General features: G+C 51.1%; 1 protein-coding gene across 1 annotated transcript in view; it reads left to right on the forward strand.

The window, feature by feature from the left end:
- Positions 1–14,214, forward strand: part of uroc1 (urocanate hydratase 1) — a gene marked incomplete at both ends in the record, with an annotated part of 111,168 nt that extends 96,954 nt beyond the window's left edge. The window contains 3 exon segments of the mRNA XM_084315475.1: positions 3,552–3,633; positions 11,054–11,153; positions 14,074–14,214. Of these exon segments, the coding sequence (XP_084171601.1) occupies positions 3,552–3,633; positions 11,054–11,153; positions 14,074–14,214 (323 nt within the window).
- Between the last annotated feature and the right edge of the window lie 1,131 nt (positions 14,215–15,345).

Here is a 15,345-nt window from a genome sequence, read left to right on the forward strand (position 1 = left end):
GAGGTAAGCGGGAGCGGTTCCCTTTGCCGCACGGTATGCTAGGTCGAGGGCCTTGAAGCGGATACGTGCAGCAATGGGGAGCCAGTGCAGGTTCCTTAGAAGTGGGGTGACATGGGCCGACTTCGGTAGGTTTGAGATCAGGCGGGCCGCTGCGTTTTGAATGAGTTGAAGAGGCTTGGTGGCAGTGGCCGGGAGGCCAGCTAGCAGTGTGTTGCAGTAGTCGAGGCGGGAGATGACTGTTGATTGGACGAGGAGTTGGGTGGCTTCTTTTGTCAGGAAGGGGCGGATCCTTCTGACGTTGCTCAGGAGGAATCTGCAGGTTCTGGTTGTCGCTGCGATGTGAGCAGAGAAGTTCAACTGGTCGTCGAGGACAACACCAAGGTTCTTGGCGGTCGGGGACGCGGTCACAGCTGCATTCTCGACTGTGATGGAGAGGTCGGTCAGGGGGGAGGATTTGGCCGGCAGGTGGAGCAATTCTGTTTTGCTTAGGTTCAGTTTCAGGTGGTTGGTCGTCATCCAGGCGGAGATGTCGGACAGACAGGCCAAGATCCGCTCAGAGACGTGGATATCTGAGGGAGGGAAGGAGAGGAAGAGTTGAGTATCATCGGCATAACAATGATATGAGAAGCCATGAGACGTGATAATGTTACCCAGTGATTTAGTGTAGAGGGAGAAGAGAAGGGGTCCTAGGACCGAGCCCTGGGGGACACCCGTCCGCAGGGGGCGGGTGGCCGACAGAGTCCCTCTCCATGACACTTGGTAGGAGCGGTCGTTGAGGTATGATGTCAGCCATGTCAGCGCAGATCCAGCCACTCCCATTCCTGCGAGGGCCGCGAGGAGGATCTGATGGTTGACTGTGTCGAAGGCTGCAGATAGATCTAGGCGAATCAGGACAGAGGAGAGGCCTTTCGCTTTTGCTAAGTGAAGTGCCTCTGTGACCGCAATGAGGGCCGTTTCTGTGGAGTGGCCAGTCCGGAAGCCAGACTGATTGGGGTCTAGGAGGTCATTCTGTAAGAGATAAGCAGTAAGTTGGTTGGATACAGCACGTTCAAGTGTTTTAGAAAGGAAGGAGAGAAGAGAGACAGGACGATAGTTGTCTATGACGGTGGGGTTCAGGGTTGGTTTTTTTATGAGCGGCGTGACTCCGGCTTGTTTTAGGGAGGTGGGGACCACCCCAGAGTTGAGTGAGGAGTTGATGGTTGCAGTTAGGAATGGGAGGATGTCCAGTGCTATGGTCTGGAGGAGTGGGGAGGGTAGCTGGTCCAGCTGGCATGTAGTCGGACGGTTCGATGTTACCAGTGTCAGGGTCTCGGCTTCTGTAATGGGAGAGAAAGATGACAGAGTGAAGGATGAGGATGATTCAGCATTTGGAATGGGTGGGGGTTGGGAGAAGGAGCTGCGGATGTTCTCCACTTTTTCCTCAAAGAAGATCGCAAAGTCTTTGGCAGAAAAAGATGAGGGAGGAGGGGGTGGGGGGGGGAGTGAGGAGGGAGGACATGGTAGCATGCAGTTTGCAAAGATTTTTGGCAGAGGCCTCGATCCTATGGTGAAAGAAAGAAGCGTTGGCATTAGTAATGGTTTTGGAGAATGTTAACAAGAGGTTGTGGTATGTGTCGATGTCAGCAGTGAGGCGTGACTTTCTATACTTCCTCTCAGCCGCTCTCAGGACCTGTCTTTGTTCTCTCACTGCATCCGTCAGCCATGGACTGGGTGAGGAACGGCGGGCAGGTTTCTCAACGAGGGGACAGAGCTTGTCGAAGGAGGTTGCAAGGGCTGAGAGGAGGGTGGAGGTTGCCATCTCTGTGGGGAGAGCAGAGAAGGTGTCACTCAAAGGTAGAGCAGATATTATGTCAGAGGAGAGGGTGGAGGGGGATAGGGAGGGCAGGTTGCGTCTGAGTGAGACGGTTTGAGTTGGGGTGAAGACCTTTCGGTTAAGCATGAGAGTTAGTGAGAAGGATATGAAGGAATGGTCAGATACATGTAGGGGAGTTACCGTGGTGTTAATGATGCTGGAGTTACGGGAGAATATGAGATCCAAGGAGTTGCCTGCTTTGTGGGTGGGAGGCATGGCAGTGGGAGTCAGGTCAAACGATTGTAGGAGGGAGACCACTATGACTGACTGAGATGAGTCAGGCAGGTTGAAGTCACCCAATAGAAGGAGAGGGGTACCATCTTCCGGTAAGGAGCTTAGAAGCATGTCCAGCTCATCTGTGAAGTGATCGAGGGGACCTGGAGGGCGATAGAGTGTAACAATGGTGAGATTGAAAGGATTAGAGACCGATACTGCATGATATTCGAGGGAGGAGAGTGACAGTTCTGGGAGTTGTGTTAAGTTTGTAGCCCATGAAGGAGATGTCATGAGGCCAGTGCCTCCACCCCGTCTGGAGGGTTGAGGTGTGTGAGTGAAGTTATAGTTTGTAGATAATGCTGCAGGTGTCGATGAGTTATTGGGGGTTATCCAGGTCTCAGTTAGAGCCAGGAGCTGCAGATTTTGACTATGGGCGTAGGCAGTAATGAAGTCAGCTTTCTTGACTGCTGATTGACAATTCCATAAGCCTCCCCGTACTGTGACAGGTGTATTAGTGGCTGTAGGAGGGTAGGAGAGATTAGCCGGGTTGGTAGCAAACATACACACACACACACGCACGCACGCACGCACGCACGCACACACGCACTCCTGCAGACATGGCCGTGCAGAACGTTCTAACTCCTCCCTCCTGCAGACATGGCCGTGCAGAACGTTCTAACTCCTCCCTCCTGCAGACATGGCCGTGCAGAACGTTCTAACTCCTCCCTCCTGCAGATATGGCCGTGCAGAACGTTCTAACTCCTCCCTCCTACAGACATGGCCGTGCAGAACGTTCTAACTCCTCCCCCCTGCAGACATGGCCGTGCAGAACTCTAACTCCTCCCTCCTGCAGACATGGCCGTGCAGAACTCTAACTCCTCCCTCCTGCAGACATGGCCGTGCAGAACTCTAACTCCTCCCTCCTGCAGACATGGCCGTGCAGAACTCTAACTCCTCCCTCCTGCAGACATGGCCGTGCAGAACGTTCTAACTCCTCCCTCCTACAGACATGGCCGTGCAGAACGTTCTAACTCCTCCCTCCTACAGACATGGCCGTGCAGAACGTTCTAACTCCTCCCCCCTGCAGACATGGCCGTGCAGAACTCTAACTCCTCCCTCCTGCAGACATGGCCGTGCAGAACGTTCTAACTCCTCCCTCCTGCAGACATGGCCATGCAGAACGTTCTAACTCCTCCCTCCTGCAGACATGGCCGTGCAGAACGTTCTAACTCCTCCCTCCTGCAGACATGGCCGTGCAGAACGTTCTAACTCCTCCCTCCTGCAGACATGGCCGTGCAGAACGTTCTAACTCCTCCCTCCTGCAGACATGGCCGTGCAGAACTCTAACTCCTCCCTCCTGCAGACATGGCCGTGCAGAACGTTCTAACTCCTCCCTCCTGCAGACATGGCCGTGCAGAACGTTCTAACTCCTCCCTCCTGCAGACATGGCCGTGCAGAACGTTCTAACTCCTCCCTCCTACAGACATGGCCGTGCAGAACTTTGTGGGCGATGCGTTCAGAGGCGCCACCTGGGTCTCCCTGCACAACGGCGGAGGTGTTGGCTGGTGAGGAAACACATGATAATAACTAATAACTAACACTAATAATAGAGCTGGTTATGGCGTCGTGTCAGCTGTTTACGTCAATATCCAGGGGTTTATTCAGTGATAGTCTTAGGGTCCAATCCCAAGTCCCTCCCCTCGGCCCTACCCCTGGGTCTGTGGTGCCCTCGACTGGGTAGTGGCCCGCCCTTCTGAACGGAGCCACAAGGGGTCGGGTTGAGCATCATCAAACTAACTGATGCCAGGGTGCTCCAGTAGCCCAGCAGGGGGCGCTCCAGTAGCACCACATAGCGCGCTGAGTCACGAAGCGGTCGTCCCGGGTTCGCGTCCCACACCCGGTGGCCATATGCCGCATGTCTTCCCTACTTCTCCTCCCGTCCTCCCTCTCCTCCGTCGGCCCTGCGTGACCAGGAAAAAGCTGTAAAAATGCAAAAAGAAATACTCTTTAAACTAACCGATGCCAGTCTGGTCTTCAAAATCCTCCATGGTCTCTAGCCCCACGCCCACTTTCCGATTTCTTCACCCCCAGCAGCAGGTTCACCAGAACTGTTGTACCGGGTGACTTGGCTGTTCCATTAAGGACGAGCACATTTAGCCAGTCAGCCGTCTCTCCGTGAGAGCTGCCGAGACCTGGAACTCCATTCCAAGTTACATCCGCAATATATAGAAACACGCAGATCATTCAAGCACACTTTCAAAACATGGTTAAGAAAGAAACTACACGTGTGAACACAACAGCCCTGCAGAACTCTAACCCCATATGCTCGCCTGTACCTAATGTGTAGAATTATTGTCTGTACATTGTTTGTACATGTCTGATGTAAATATTTTGCATGATGTGTTTTTAACCTGTTCTTAATTACCTGTATGCCATATGTTATGCTTTCTTTTTTTTTGCGGCTTTTTAACACCAGGCCCAGGGACAACAGTTGAACATTTGCTTTGGCTTAACACTGTCTCACACGTTTACTTTATGTTCATTAATGTGTTCTGTCCCTGTTCAAATACAGTCTAAAGTGAAACTGAAACTGACACAGGACACCCCTCGTTTGGTCATCAGTAGTGAAACGATGTAAAGGACTCACATCGTATCGAGTCACTTGTTCTCTCCCAGGGCCTAGAAACGTAACCCACAGTGTAATTACATATCATAATGATAGCTATATTTATTGTACTGTATATGATCGTTGAACTGACATAAACATCATGTCCGCCATCAAAAGATACTTAAAACGAAAACGATTTGGACCAGTGGAAATAGTTGTAATCATCTTTTCAACGGTGCGAGATAGAAAAAAAGCAGCAGGTGATTCAGCGTATTTCCTCAAAGGGAAACAGAAACCTAAGTCCTTTACATCCTCTGTTTAGAGTCAGCATCTGAAAACAGTTTGGAGGTAAATAGTAAATGGACTGCATTTACCAAGTAGTAAGGCCTAGTGGTAAGGCCTAGTGGTAGGGCCTAGTGGTAGGGCCTAGTGGTAAGGCCTAGTGGTAGGGCCTAGTGGTAGGGTCTAGTGGTAAGGCCTAGTGGTAGAGCCTAGTGGTAGGGTCTAGTGGTAAGGTCTAGTGGTAGAGCCTAGTGGTAGGGTCTAGTGGTAGAGCCTAGTGGTAGGGTCTAGTGGTAGGGCCTAGTGGTAGGGTCTAGTGGTAGGGCCTAGTGGTAGAGCCTAGTGGTAGGGCCTAGTGGTAGGGTCTAGTGGTAGAGCCTAGTGGTAGGGCCTAGTGGTAGGGTCTAGTGGTAGGGCCTAGTGGTAGGGTCTAGTGGTAGGGTCTAGTGGTAGGGCCTAGTGGTAGGGCCTAGTGGTAGGGCCTAGTGGTAGAGCCTAGTGGTAGAGCCTAGTGGTAGGGTCTAGTGGTAAGGCCTAGTGGTAGGGCCTAGTGGTAGGGTCTAGTGGTAGGGCCTAGTGGTAGGGCCTAGTGGTAGAGCCTAGTGGTAGGGCCTAGTGGTAGGGCCTAGTGGTAGGGTCTAGTGGTAGGGTCTAGTGGTAGGGTATAGTGGTAGAGCCTAGTGGTAGGGTCTAGTGGTAGGGTCTAGTGTTAGGGCCTAGTGGTAGGGTCTAGTGGTAGGGTCTAGTGGTAGGGCCTAGTGGTAGAGCCTAGTGGTAGGGCCTAGTGGTAGGGCCTAGTGGTAGGGTCTAGTGGTAGAGCCTAGTGGTAAGGCCTAGTGGTAGGGCCTAGTGGTAGGGCCTAGTGGTAGGGCCTAGTGGTAGAGCCTAGTGGTAAGGCCTAGTGGTAGAGCCTAGTGGTAGGGCCTAGTGGTAGAGCCTAGTGGTAAGGCCTAGTGGTAGAGCCTAGTGGTAGGGCCTAGTGGTAGGGCCTAGTGGTAGGGTCTAGTGGTAGGGTCTAGTGGTAGGGTATAGTGGTAGAGCCTAGTGGTAGGGTCTAGTGGTAGGGTCTAGTGTTAGGGCCTAGTGGTAGGGTCTAGTGGTAGGGTCTAGTGGTAGGGCCTAGTGGTAGAGCCTAGTGGTAGGGCCTAGTGGTAGGGCCTAGTGGTAGGGTCTAGTGGTAGAGCCTAGTGGTAAGGCCTAGTGGTAGGGCCTAGTGGTAGGGCCTAGTGGTAGGGCCTAGTGGTAGAGCCTAGTGGTAAGGCCTAGTGGTAGAGCCTAGTGGTAGGGCCTAGTGGTAGAGCCTAGTGGTAAGGCCTAGTGGTAGAGCCTAGTGGTAGGGCCTAGTGGTAGGGCCTAGTGGTAAGGCCTAGTGGTAGGGCCTAGTGGTAGGGCCTAGTGGTAGAGCCTAGTGGTAGGGTCTAGTGGTAAGGCCTAGTGGTAGGGCCTAGTGGTAGAGCCTAGTGGTAGGGCCTAGTGGTAGGGCCTAGTGGTAGAGCCTAGTGGTAGGGTCTAGTGGTAAGGCCTAGTGGTAGGGCCTAGTGGTAGAGCCTAGTGGTAGGGCCTAGTGGTAGAGCCTAGTGGTAGAGCCTAGTGGTAGGGTCTAGTGGTAGGGTCTAGTGGTAGAGCCTAGTGGTAGGGTCTAGTGGTAAGGTCTAGTGGTAGGGTCTAGTGGTAGGGTCTAGTGGTAGGGCCTAGTGGTAGGGTCTAGTGGTAGGGTCTAGTGCAGACCCGGGCATTGTACGGCCCGCGGGCCGGATACGGCCCGTGGGATGATTCTGACCGGCCCGCGAAAGATTACACGATAAAAAAAAAAAAAAAAAAAAAAAAAATTTACTTTTTTCTTTTCATGTCAACGTTCACACGCACAATATACGCTTAGGATACATGCTCAGAAGATGTTGATTCTCTTTGGATCCACCTACATATGTGAACAGACATTCTCAGTCATGACGTTTACCAAGTCCAGGGCCCTCATGCATCAACGTGGACTTTGAACTTGACCTACTTCCACACGTAAGCACGGAATGTAGAACTAGCGTACGCACAGGGAAGTCGGCATTCATCACACGTGCGTACGCAGGCTCTATGGTCCTCCGTGTTGATGAATACCACTTTGTTCTACCGTCAATGCTCGTGCATGATTATCCATATATGGTCATGAAAATGAGGAAACACCCCCCATGGGATGTGAAATAATGGACCGACCCGAGCGGGACTCCGAGAAACTCCACGGAGAATTCACTGCTGTCGGACCAAGAAGACACTATCGCGTATTATGATTTATGGGATAAATAAAAGGCGGACTTGTAAACGGTGATGTCAGATATCAACGGCTCCCTAAAACCATTGCTGCAATTCTGCCTGGACAGCTCAAAATACTAATAAAGACCGTTCGTTGACCACTGTTTGGCGCTGGTTGTGTGTCATTATAACCGTGCTGTATGAATGCCTTTATTAGTTGTGTTCGATTGGCTATATGATTTTTAGAGGCATCTATTTTGTTGTCGGCTAATAAAGACCGCGCTGGAATATGACTGCCTTTTCCCGTGTTGTTTGATTAATACCCACGGATTAAAGTTCTCCTCAATTCTATTCCAAATCGCGATGGATCTCCCGTCAATTTTCTACCTGCTGCATATGATTTATAGAGGCATACTACAATCTATTTTGATGTCAGTATTGGGTAGCCTATATAAACAATATAATACGAGAGCATAGAACAATGAATCTCACTGCATGTATGATGTATCCTGCCTTTCAATACATGAACTTGAATCCCATCATATAGTCTGTCCACTATCTGCATGGTGTCATTGCAATGCGTTTTCTATTCTTTCTTGTACAGTAAAAAGGGGGAAGAACACTATATTCATATGACTTATTCTGCTTACAGCTTCGAAATTCCACTTGTTTCGTTTAACGTAAAGCCTTTTAAATATAATCAAAACGTTCCCGTGTTTCGGCGGTCTGTGCGCAAAATAATAACGAGTTGAGCTTTATGATTTATGATGAATTGAAAATGGGGGACCCTGATGTAAACAATACGAAAGTTGGTCTGCATCCCCAATTAACAATTGTATGTACTGAGCTGTACTGTACTGTACCCATTCTGCAATCTGTTAATAAACTTTTCAATCAATCAATCAATCAAGCTACGCGGAGCGCAGTCAGTCAGTAGCCTACACCCCGTATATTCCGATAACGCTATATAAACCATGAATGAATGAATGAATGAAAACTTTATTAACAGATTGCAGAATGGGTACAGTACAGTACAGCTCAATACATACAATTGTTAAGGGGATGCAGACCAGAGAAAGACTTTCGTCTTGTTTACATCAGGGTCCCCCATTTTCAATTCATCGTAACATATATGACATGCTGCATTCATTCTGAGAGAAAGATCTATTATTCCAAATGCTATTTATAGGGTTTTGACCATAATTACACTACTGTTGCTATCTTACAATGAACTATAATGAACTACGGTTCATACAGAACATCCAGTGTTATTATGCACAGAAGCTCATTTCCTTGTTGTAATAATATATTCTACCACTGGGAGCTAGGTACGCCAGGTCTGAAATGTGCGTAGATGTACGCACGAAGTCAAGTTCAAATCGAAATTGATGAATCCCACTCTTTGCTTAGAAATGATCGTACGCACGGGTTACGCACAGATCTGTGCGTAGAACACGTTGATGCATGAGGGCCCAGGTACAGATCCTCTCTCACTGATGAACATCTGGCAGCTGTGCTTCGCATCTCCACCTCAGACATGCAACCTGACTTTGATGGACTTGTTAAAGCTCAACAGAGACTGGATTTCTCACACTGAATGAAAAAAAAAAGAACTGAAGAACACTAAAATGTGGAAATATAACAAGTGAAAAGGGACACTTGATATATATTTTTCTTTTTTTTGCACAGTTCTGAAAACATTAAATGTTTAATATAGGCATGTAAAGTAAAAAAGGCTACAAAACTGGGACACTTTTCTTTACACAGTTCAGTGACATGTCTTGTTTATTTTTGCTATAAGATGATGTGATGTCTTTAGAAAGCTAAGAAAATCCTTGTTTCAATAGTATATGAAACTCAAAATGCCCTTTGTTATTAATGTTTCACATTTTGTTTATCATTTTGGAAATAAATTCTATTTGAATAAATGATATTTTTGAAAGCTAATCTCACCTTTTAATTGCCAAATAATAACATACACTCTTACCAGGGGTCAAAACAATGCCATTTACTGCTTTTTATATAGAAATAAAATGTATATTATGCATAATTGAGTTTGGAATTTTGGCCCGGCCCCCCAACATATTTTCAGTTGCTCATTCGGCCCCCCGGGAAAAATAATTGCCCACCCCTGGTCTAGTGGTAGGGGGGATTGGCCCTACTTCAGTGCCCTGGTTTATATTTGTCATGATGTCCCAGAACAGACACCTCTCACCTAAGTCAACGTGTTTCCCGCTCTCCCCTCCCCCGCTCTCCGCTCCCCCAGGGGCGAGGTGATGAACGGAGGGTTTTAAATAGAGCTGGGCATAGATTACATTTTTAAATCTAGATTAATCTACCTGCAATCCTGGAATTAATCTAGATGAATCTAGATTAAAATGGCAAAACATTTAAAAAAGATGTACTTGTGTTTAATAAATTGTTTTATTCAGAAGTTAACACAAATAAATAATATTACCAGTACAGTACAGTATCTAGCACACTCTCAGGAGCAAAACAGAAAGAAGCATTTCAAACTTGAACTTGAACTATGTGACATGGCTAGCCCCTTCCGTGACTGCGATGTGCAAGCCAGGGGCTGGCTTTTTTATTATGCATATTAAAAACTAGCCCCTGGCTTGCATATCGCAGTCACGGAAGGGGCTATGACATGGCTTGACTCAATCAGTCCAATCTCTATTTCTCCTTCTTCCACCAGTCACTCAAGCAGACCAGCTTGTTCACATTGGCTGGTGACAAACTAGCTCTCCTCTTCTGCACAATATGGCCTGATAAAGAGAACCGTCTCTCGCAGACTGGCTACTCACACACACTGCTGCAGAAGCAGGTTTCTCAACAAATTAAATGTCCCGGGCCCCATTACAGTCAGAAATGTGGGAACTACTTTGTCCTCTTCAATTCCATTAGCTATAATGAAGTAATCAAAACGCTCAGTGTAACAGTTCCATTGCTCCACATTGTCATCAAACGGTCCAATATTTCCAATAACCCAAGCCATTTCTGTTGTAAACACTCACGATAGTCCAGTCGATCCTTCCTTTAGTGTGTAAAGTGGATTTCCTCTTCTTGTAGATGTTTCGAAGCTGCCGGGCCACGACGTGAGCTAACATGCTAACTCGCTAAGCTAACATGGTAAACAAAGGTCCAGAGTCGATGGACTTCTCTTGCATTGCGTAGATTCAGATGTCCTCATCGCCGAATTGTGTTATATCCTGAGGACTTCTTAACCTCACCTGTATAACAATGATTACCGGACCACTACTTTAGTTATTATTATTCAGACTACAGCTCATGTACATACGTGCAATCACTTCCGGGTAACACAGCACTACGGCAAGTATTTAAGGACAATACATCACACTCCCAGACACAACTTTGAGAATTAGATTAACGGCGTCAATTATATTACTATATCGTGCGATACTAGTCTCGCGTTAACGCAGCAAGTTAACGGCCCAGCTCTAGTTTTAAATGTGTTTCCCGCTCTCCCCTCCCCCGCTCTCCGCTCCCCCAGGTGCGAGGTGATGAACGGAGGGTTTTAAACGTGTTTCCCGCTCTCCCCTCCCCCGCTCTCCGCTCCCCCAGGGGCGAGGTGATGAACGGAGGGTTTTAAACGTGTTTCCCGCTCTCCCCTCCCCCGCTCTCCGCTCCCCCAGGGGCGAGGTGATGAACGGAGGGTTTTAAACGTGTTTCCCGCTCTCCCCTCCCCCGCTCTCCGCTCCCCCAGGGGCGAGGTGATGAACGGAGGGTTTTAAACGTGTTTCCCGCTCTCCCCTCCCCCGCTCTCCGCTCCCCCAGGGGCGAGGTGATGAACGGAGGGTTTTAAACGTGTTTCCCCCTCTCCCCTCCCCCAGGGGCGAGGTGATGAACGGAGGGTTCGGTCTTCTCCTGGACGGCTCGGACGAGGCGGCGCAGCGGGCCGTTCTGATGCTCAACTGGGACGTCTCCAACGGGGTAGGTGGGGGGGGGGGGGGCAGGAGAGGGGGAGAGGGGGTAGGTGGGAGGGGGGAGAGGGGGGAGGGGAGAGGGGGAGGGGGGGGAGAGAGGGGGGAGGTGCCCATACCTGTACCTCCCCTCCCCCCTCCCCATGCTGCTATTACCCTGCCCATACCTGTACCCCCCTCCCCCATGCTGCTATTACCCTGCCCATACCTCCCCTCCCCCATGCTGCTATTACCCTGCCCATACCTGTACCTCCCCTCCCCCCTCCCCATGCTGCTATTACCCTGCCCATACCTGTACCCCCCCCCCATGCTGCTATTACCCTGCCCATACCTGTACCTCCCCTCCCCCCTCCCCATGCTGCTATTACCCTGCCCATACCTGTACCCCCCCTCCCCCCATGCTGCTATTACCCTGCCCATACCTGTACTTCCCCTCCCCCCTCCCCATTCTGCTATTACCCTGCCCATACCTGTACCTCCCCTCCCCCCTCCCCATGCTGCTATTACCCTGCCCATACCTGTACCCCCCCTCCCCCCATGCTGCTATTACCCTGCCCATACCTGTACCTCCCCTCCCCCCATGCTGCTATTACCCTGCCCATACCTGTACCTCCCCTCCCCCCATGCTGCTATTACCCTGCCCATACCTGTACCTCCCCTCCCCCCTCCCCATGCTGCTATTACCCTGCCCATACCTCCCCTCCCCCCTCCCCATGCTGCTATTACCCTGCCCATACCTGTACCTCCCCTCCCCATGCTGCTATTACCCTGCCCATACCTGTACCTCCCCTCCCCCCTCCCCATTCTGCTATTACCCTGCCCATACCTGTACCTCCCCTCCCCACTCCCCATGCTGCTATTACCCTGCCCATACCTGTACCTCCCCCCTCCCCATGCTGTTATTACCCTGCCCATACCTGTACCTCCCCTCCCCCCTCCCCACACTGCTATTACCCTGCCCATACCTGTACCTCCCCTCCCCCCTCCCCATGCTGCTATTACACTGCCCATACCTGTACCTCCCCTCCCCCCTCCCAATTCTGCTATTACACTGCCCATACCTGTACCTCCCCTCCCCCCTCCCCATGCTGCTATTACCCTGCCCATACCTGTACCTCCCCTCCCCCCTCCCAATTCTGATATTACCCTGCCCATACCTGTACCTCCCCTCCCCCCTCCCAATTCTGCTATTACACTGCCCATACCTGTACCTCCCCTCCCCCCTCCCCATGCTGCTATTACCCTGCCCATACCTGTACCTCCCCTCCCCCCTCCCCATGCTGCTATTACCCTGCCCATACCTGTACCTCCCCTCCCCCCTCCCCATTCTGCTATTACCCTGCCCATACCTGTACCTCCCCTCCCCCCTCCCCATGCTGCTATTACCCTGCCCATACCTGTACCTCCCCTCCCCATTCTGCTATTACCCTGCCCATACCTGTACCTCCCCTCCCCACTCCCCATGCTGCTATTACCCTGCCCATACCTGTACCTCCCCCCTCCCCATGCTGTTATTACCCTGCCCATACCTGTACCTCCCCTCCCCCCTCCCCACACTGCTATTACCCTGCCCATACCTGTACCTCCCCTCCCCCCTCCCCATGCTGCTATTACACTGCCCATACCTGTACCTCCCCTCCCCCCTCCCAATTCTGATATTACCCTGCCCATACCTGTACCTCCCCTCCCCCCTCCCCATGCTGCTATTACCCTGCCCATACCTGTACCTCCCCTCCCCCCTCCCCATGCTGCTATTACCCTGCCCATACCTGTACCTCCCCTCCCCCCTCCCCATGCTGCTATTACCCTGCCCATACCTGTACCTCCCCTCCCCCCTCCCAATTCTGCTATTGCCCTGCCCATACCTGTACCTCCCCTCCCCCCTCCCCATTCTGCTATTACCCTGCCCATACCTGTACCTCCCCTCCCCCCATGCTGCTATTACCCTGCCCATACCTGTACCTCCCCTCCCCCCTCCCCATTCTGCTATTACCCTGCCCATACCTGTACCTCCCCTCCCCCCTCCCCATGCTGCTATTACCCTGCCCATACCTGTACCTCCCCTCCCCCCTCCCCATTCTGCTATTACCCTGCCCATACCTGTACCTCCCCTCCCCCATGCTGCTATTACCCTGCCCATACCTGTACCTCCCCTCCCCCCTCCCCATGCTGCTATTACCCTGCCCATACCTGTACCTCCCCTCCCCCATTCTGCTATTACCCTGCCCATACCTGTACCTCCCCTCCCCCATGCTGCTATTACCCTGCCCATACCTGTACCTCCCCTCACCCCATGCTGCTATTACCCTGCCCATACCTGTACCTCCCCTCCCCCCTCCCCATGCTGCTATTACCCTGCCCATACCTCCCCCCCCCCCTCCCCATGCTGCTATTACCCTGCCCATACCTGTACCTCCCCTCCCCCCTCCCCATTCTGCTATTACCCTGCCCATACCTGTACCTCCCCTCCCCCCTCCCCATGCTGCTATTACCCTGCCCATACCTGTACCTCCCCTCCCCCCTCCCCATGCTGCTATTACCCTGCCCATACCTGTACCTCCCCTCCCCCCTCCCCATTCTGCTATTACCCTGCCCATACCTGTACCTCCCCTCCCCCCTCCCCATGCTGCTATTACCCTGCCCATACCTGTACCTCCCCTCCCCCCTCCCCATGCTGCTATTACCCTGCCCATACCTGTACCTCCCCTCCCCCCTCCCCATGCTGCTATTACCCTGCCCATACCTGTACCTCCCCTCCCCCCTCCCCATGCTGCTATTACCCTGCCCATACCTGTACCTCCCCTCCCCCCTCCCCATTCTGCTATTACCCTGCCCATACCTGTACCTCCCCTCCCCCCTCCCCATTCTGCTATGACACTCGGATTTAACATCAACAGAGGAACGTCTTATCTTATCTTATCTTATCTTAGGTGGCCAGGCGCTCCTGGTCTGGGAACTCCAACGCCTACGAGACCATCCAGCGCACCATGGAGGCGCAGAGTGGGCTTCGGGTCACCATGCCCCACCGCGTGCAGGACGAGGCCGTGTTGGACCGGGCCCTGCAGCGCTGAGGCGGACCATGGGGTCACAGCCAGCTATAGAGCCACACGCAGCAACAGCTCTGCGCCGAGCACCTCACTAAACACATCTGAATGACAGCCTCTTAGTCTAGATTAACCTGATTACGGCCGATAAATATATAAATATGATAGGATGACTTTGTCGAGACAACTCCACCTACTGAAAACCCACCGAGATGTTTTTGAAAGCACAAGTTGAAGATTGCTATGGTGAATATGTCAAGTTCAAGTTCTATTTTATTTGTCACATATAAGGTACATTACAGTGAAATGCTCGGTTCTGTATGAGCCCCCAGAGATTGTGCTTCATACAGTAAAAAGTAAAAGAATAAAGACCAAACACTATACAAAATATACAATATACAAAGCTAAAATGTACAAAATGCTAAAACAAAATGAGGTAGAGCAAATATTTTAGTAATGAATAGATCAAATATGGTGTAGTGTGTTAAAAAGTGTTTAGTTTAGTTTTTTCCCCACAAATGCATAGGATAGACCACACAACTACAGAGCCGGGTTACGGTAGCGTGTTGACCAGTAAGAAGGTAGAGAGAAATACATTGTTTGTTTGTTGCACGGACAATTAAATAGCAAACGTGTATACATTATTAATGTGAGTGAATCGTTTGTATTTCAACGTGGCACTGAAATGGCTGGTTGAAAGGCTGCTTAATAAAAGTGTACTCTGCTACTCTGGGGGTGCTTGTGGAATGTGAATCTCTTCCTAACGTGCACCGAGATTAAGAAGCTTGGTTGTGGACGTGGCAACAAATCCTCTACACCCGACCTCAACCGGAAGCACCTGGGCACGCCAGCCGCGTTGTTCTGCCTCGGCTGCTATGTCGGAGTACTTCAGCCGCGTTGTTCTGCCTGTACTGTATGCCTGTACTGTATGTCGGAGTGCTTCTCTCGTTTACGTTCATATGCTTCACCAACTGCAGCCTCCCATGGTACAGTTAGTTCCACAATGAATACAGACTTCTGGGAGGTTGACCACAAGACCAGGTCCGGCCTGAGGTTAGTTGTAATGATCTCAGGCGGAAAGATTAGTTTCTGGTCCAAGTCAACCTGCATTCTCCAGTCCCGGGCAGTGTCCAGGAGGGTTGCCTCCACTCAGCAGTG

This window comes from Notolepis coatsorum (assembly GCF_963971535.1).
Source record: "Notolepis coatsorum genome assembly, chromosome: 6".
NCBI lineage: Eukaryota > Metazoa > Chordata > Actinopteri > Aulopiformes > Paralepididae > Notolepis > Notolepis coatsorum.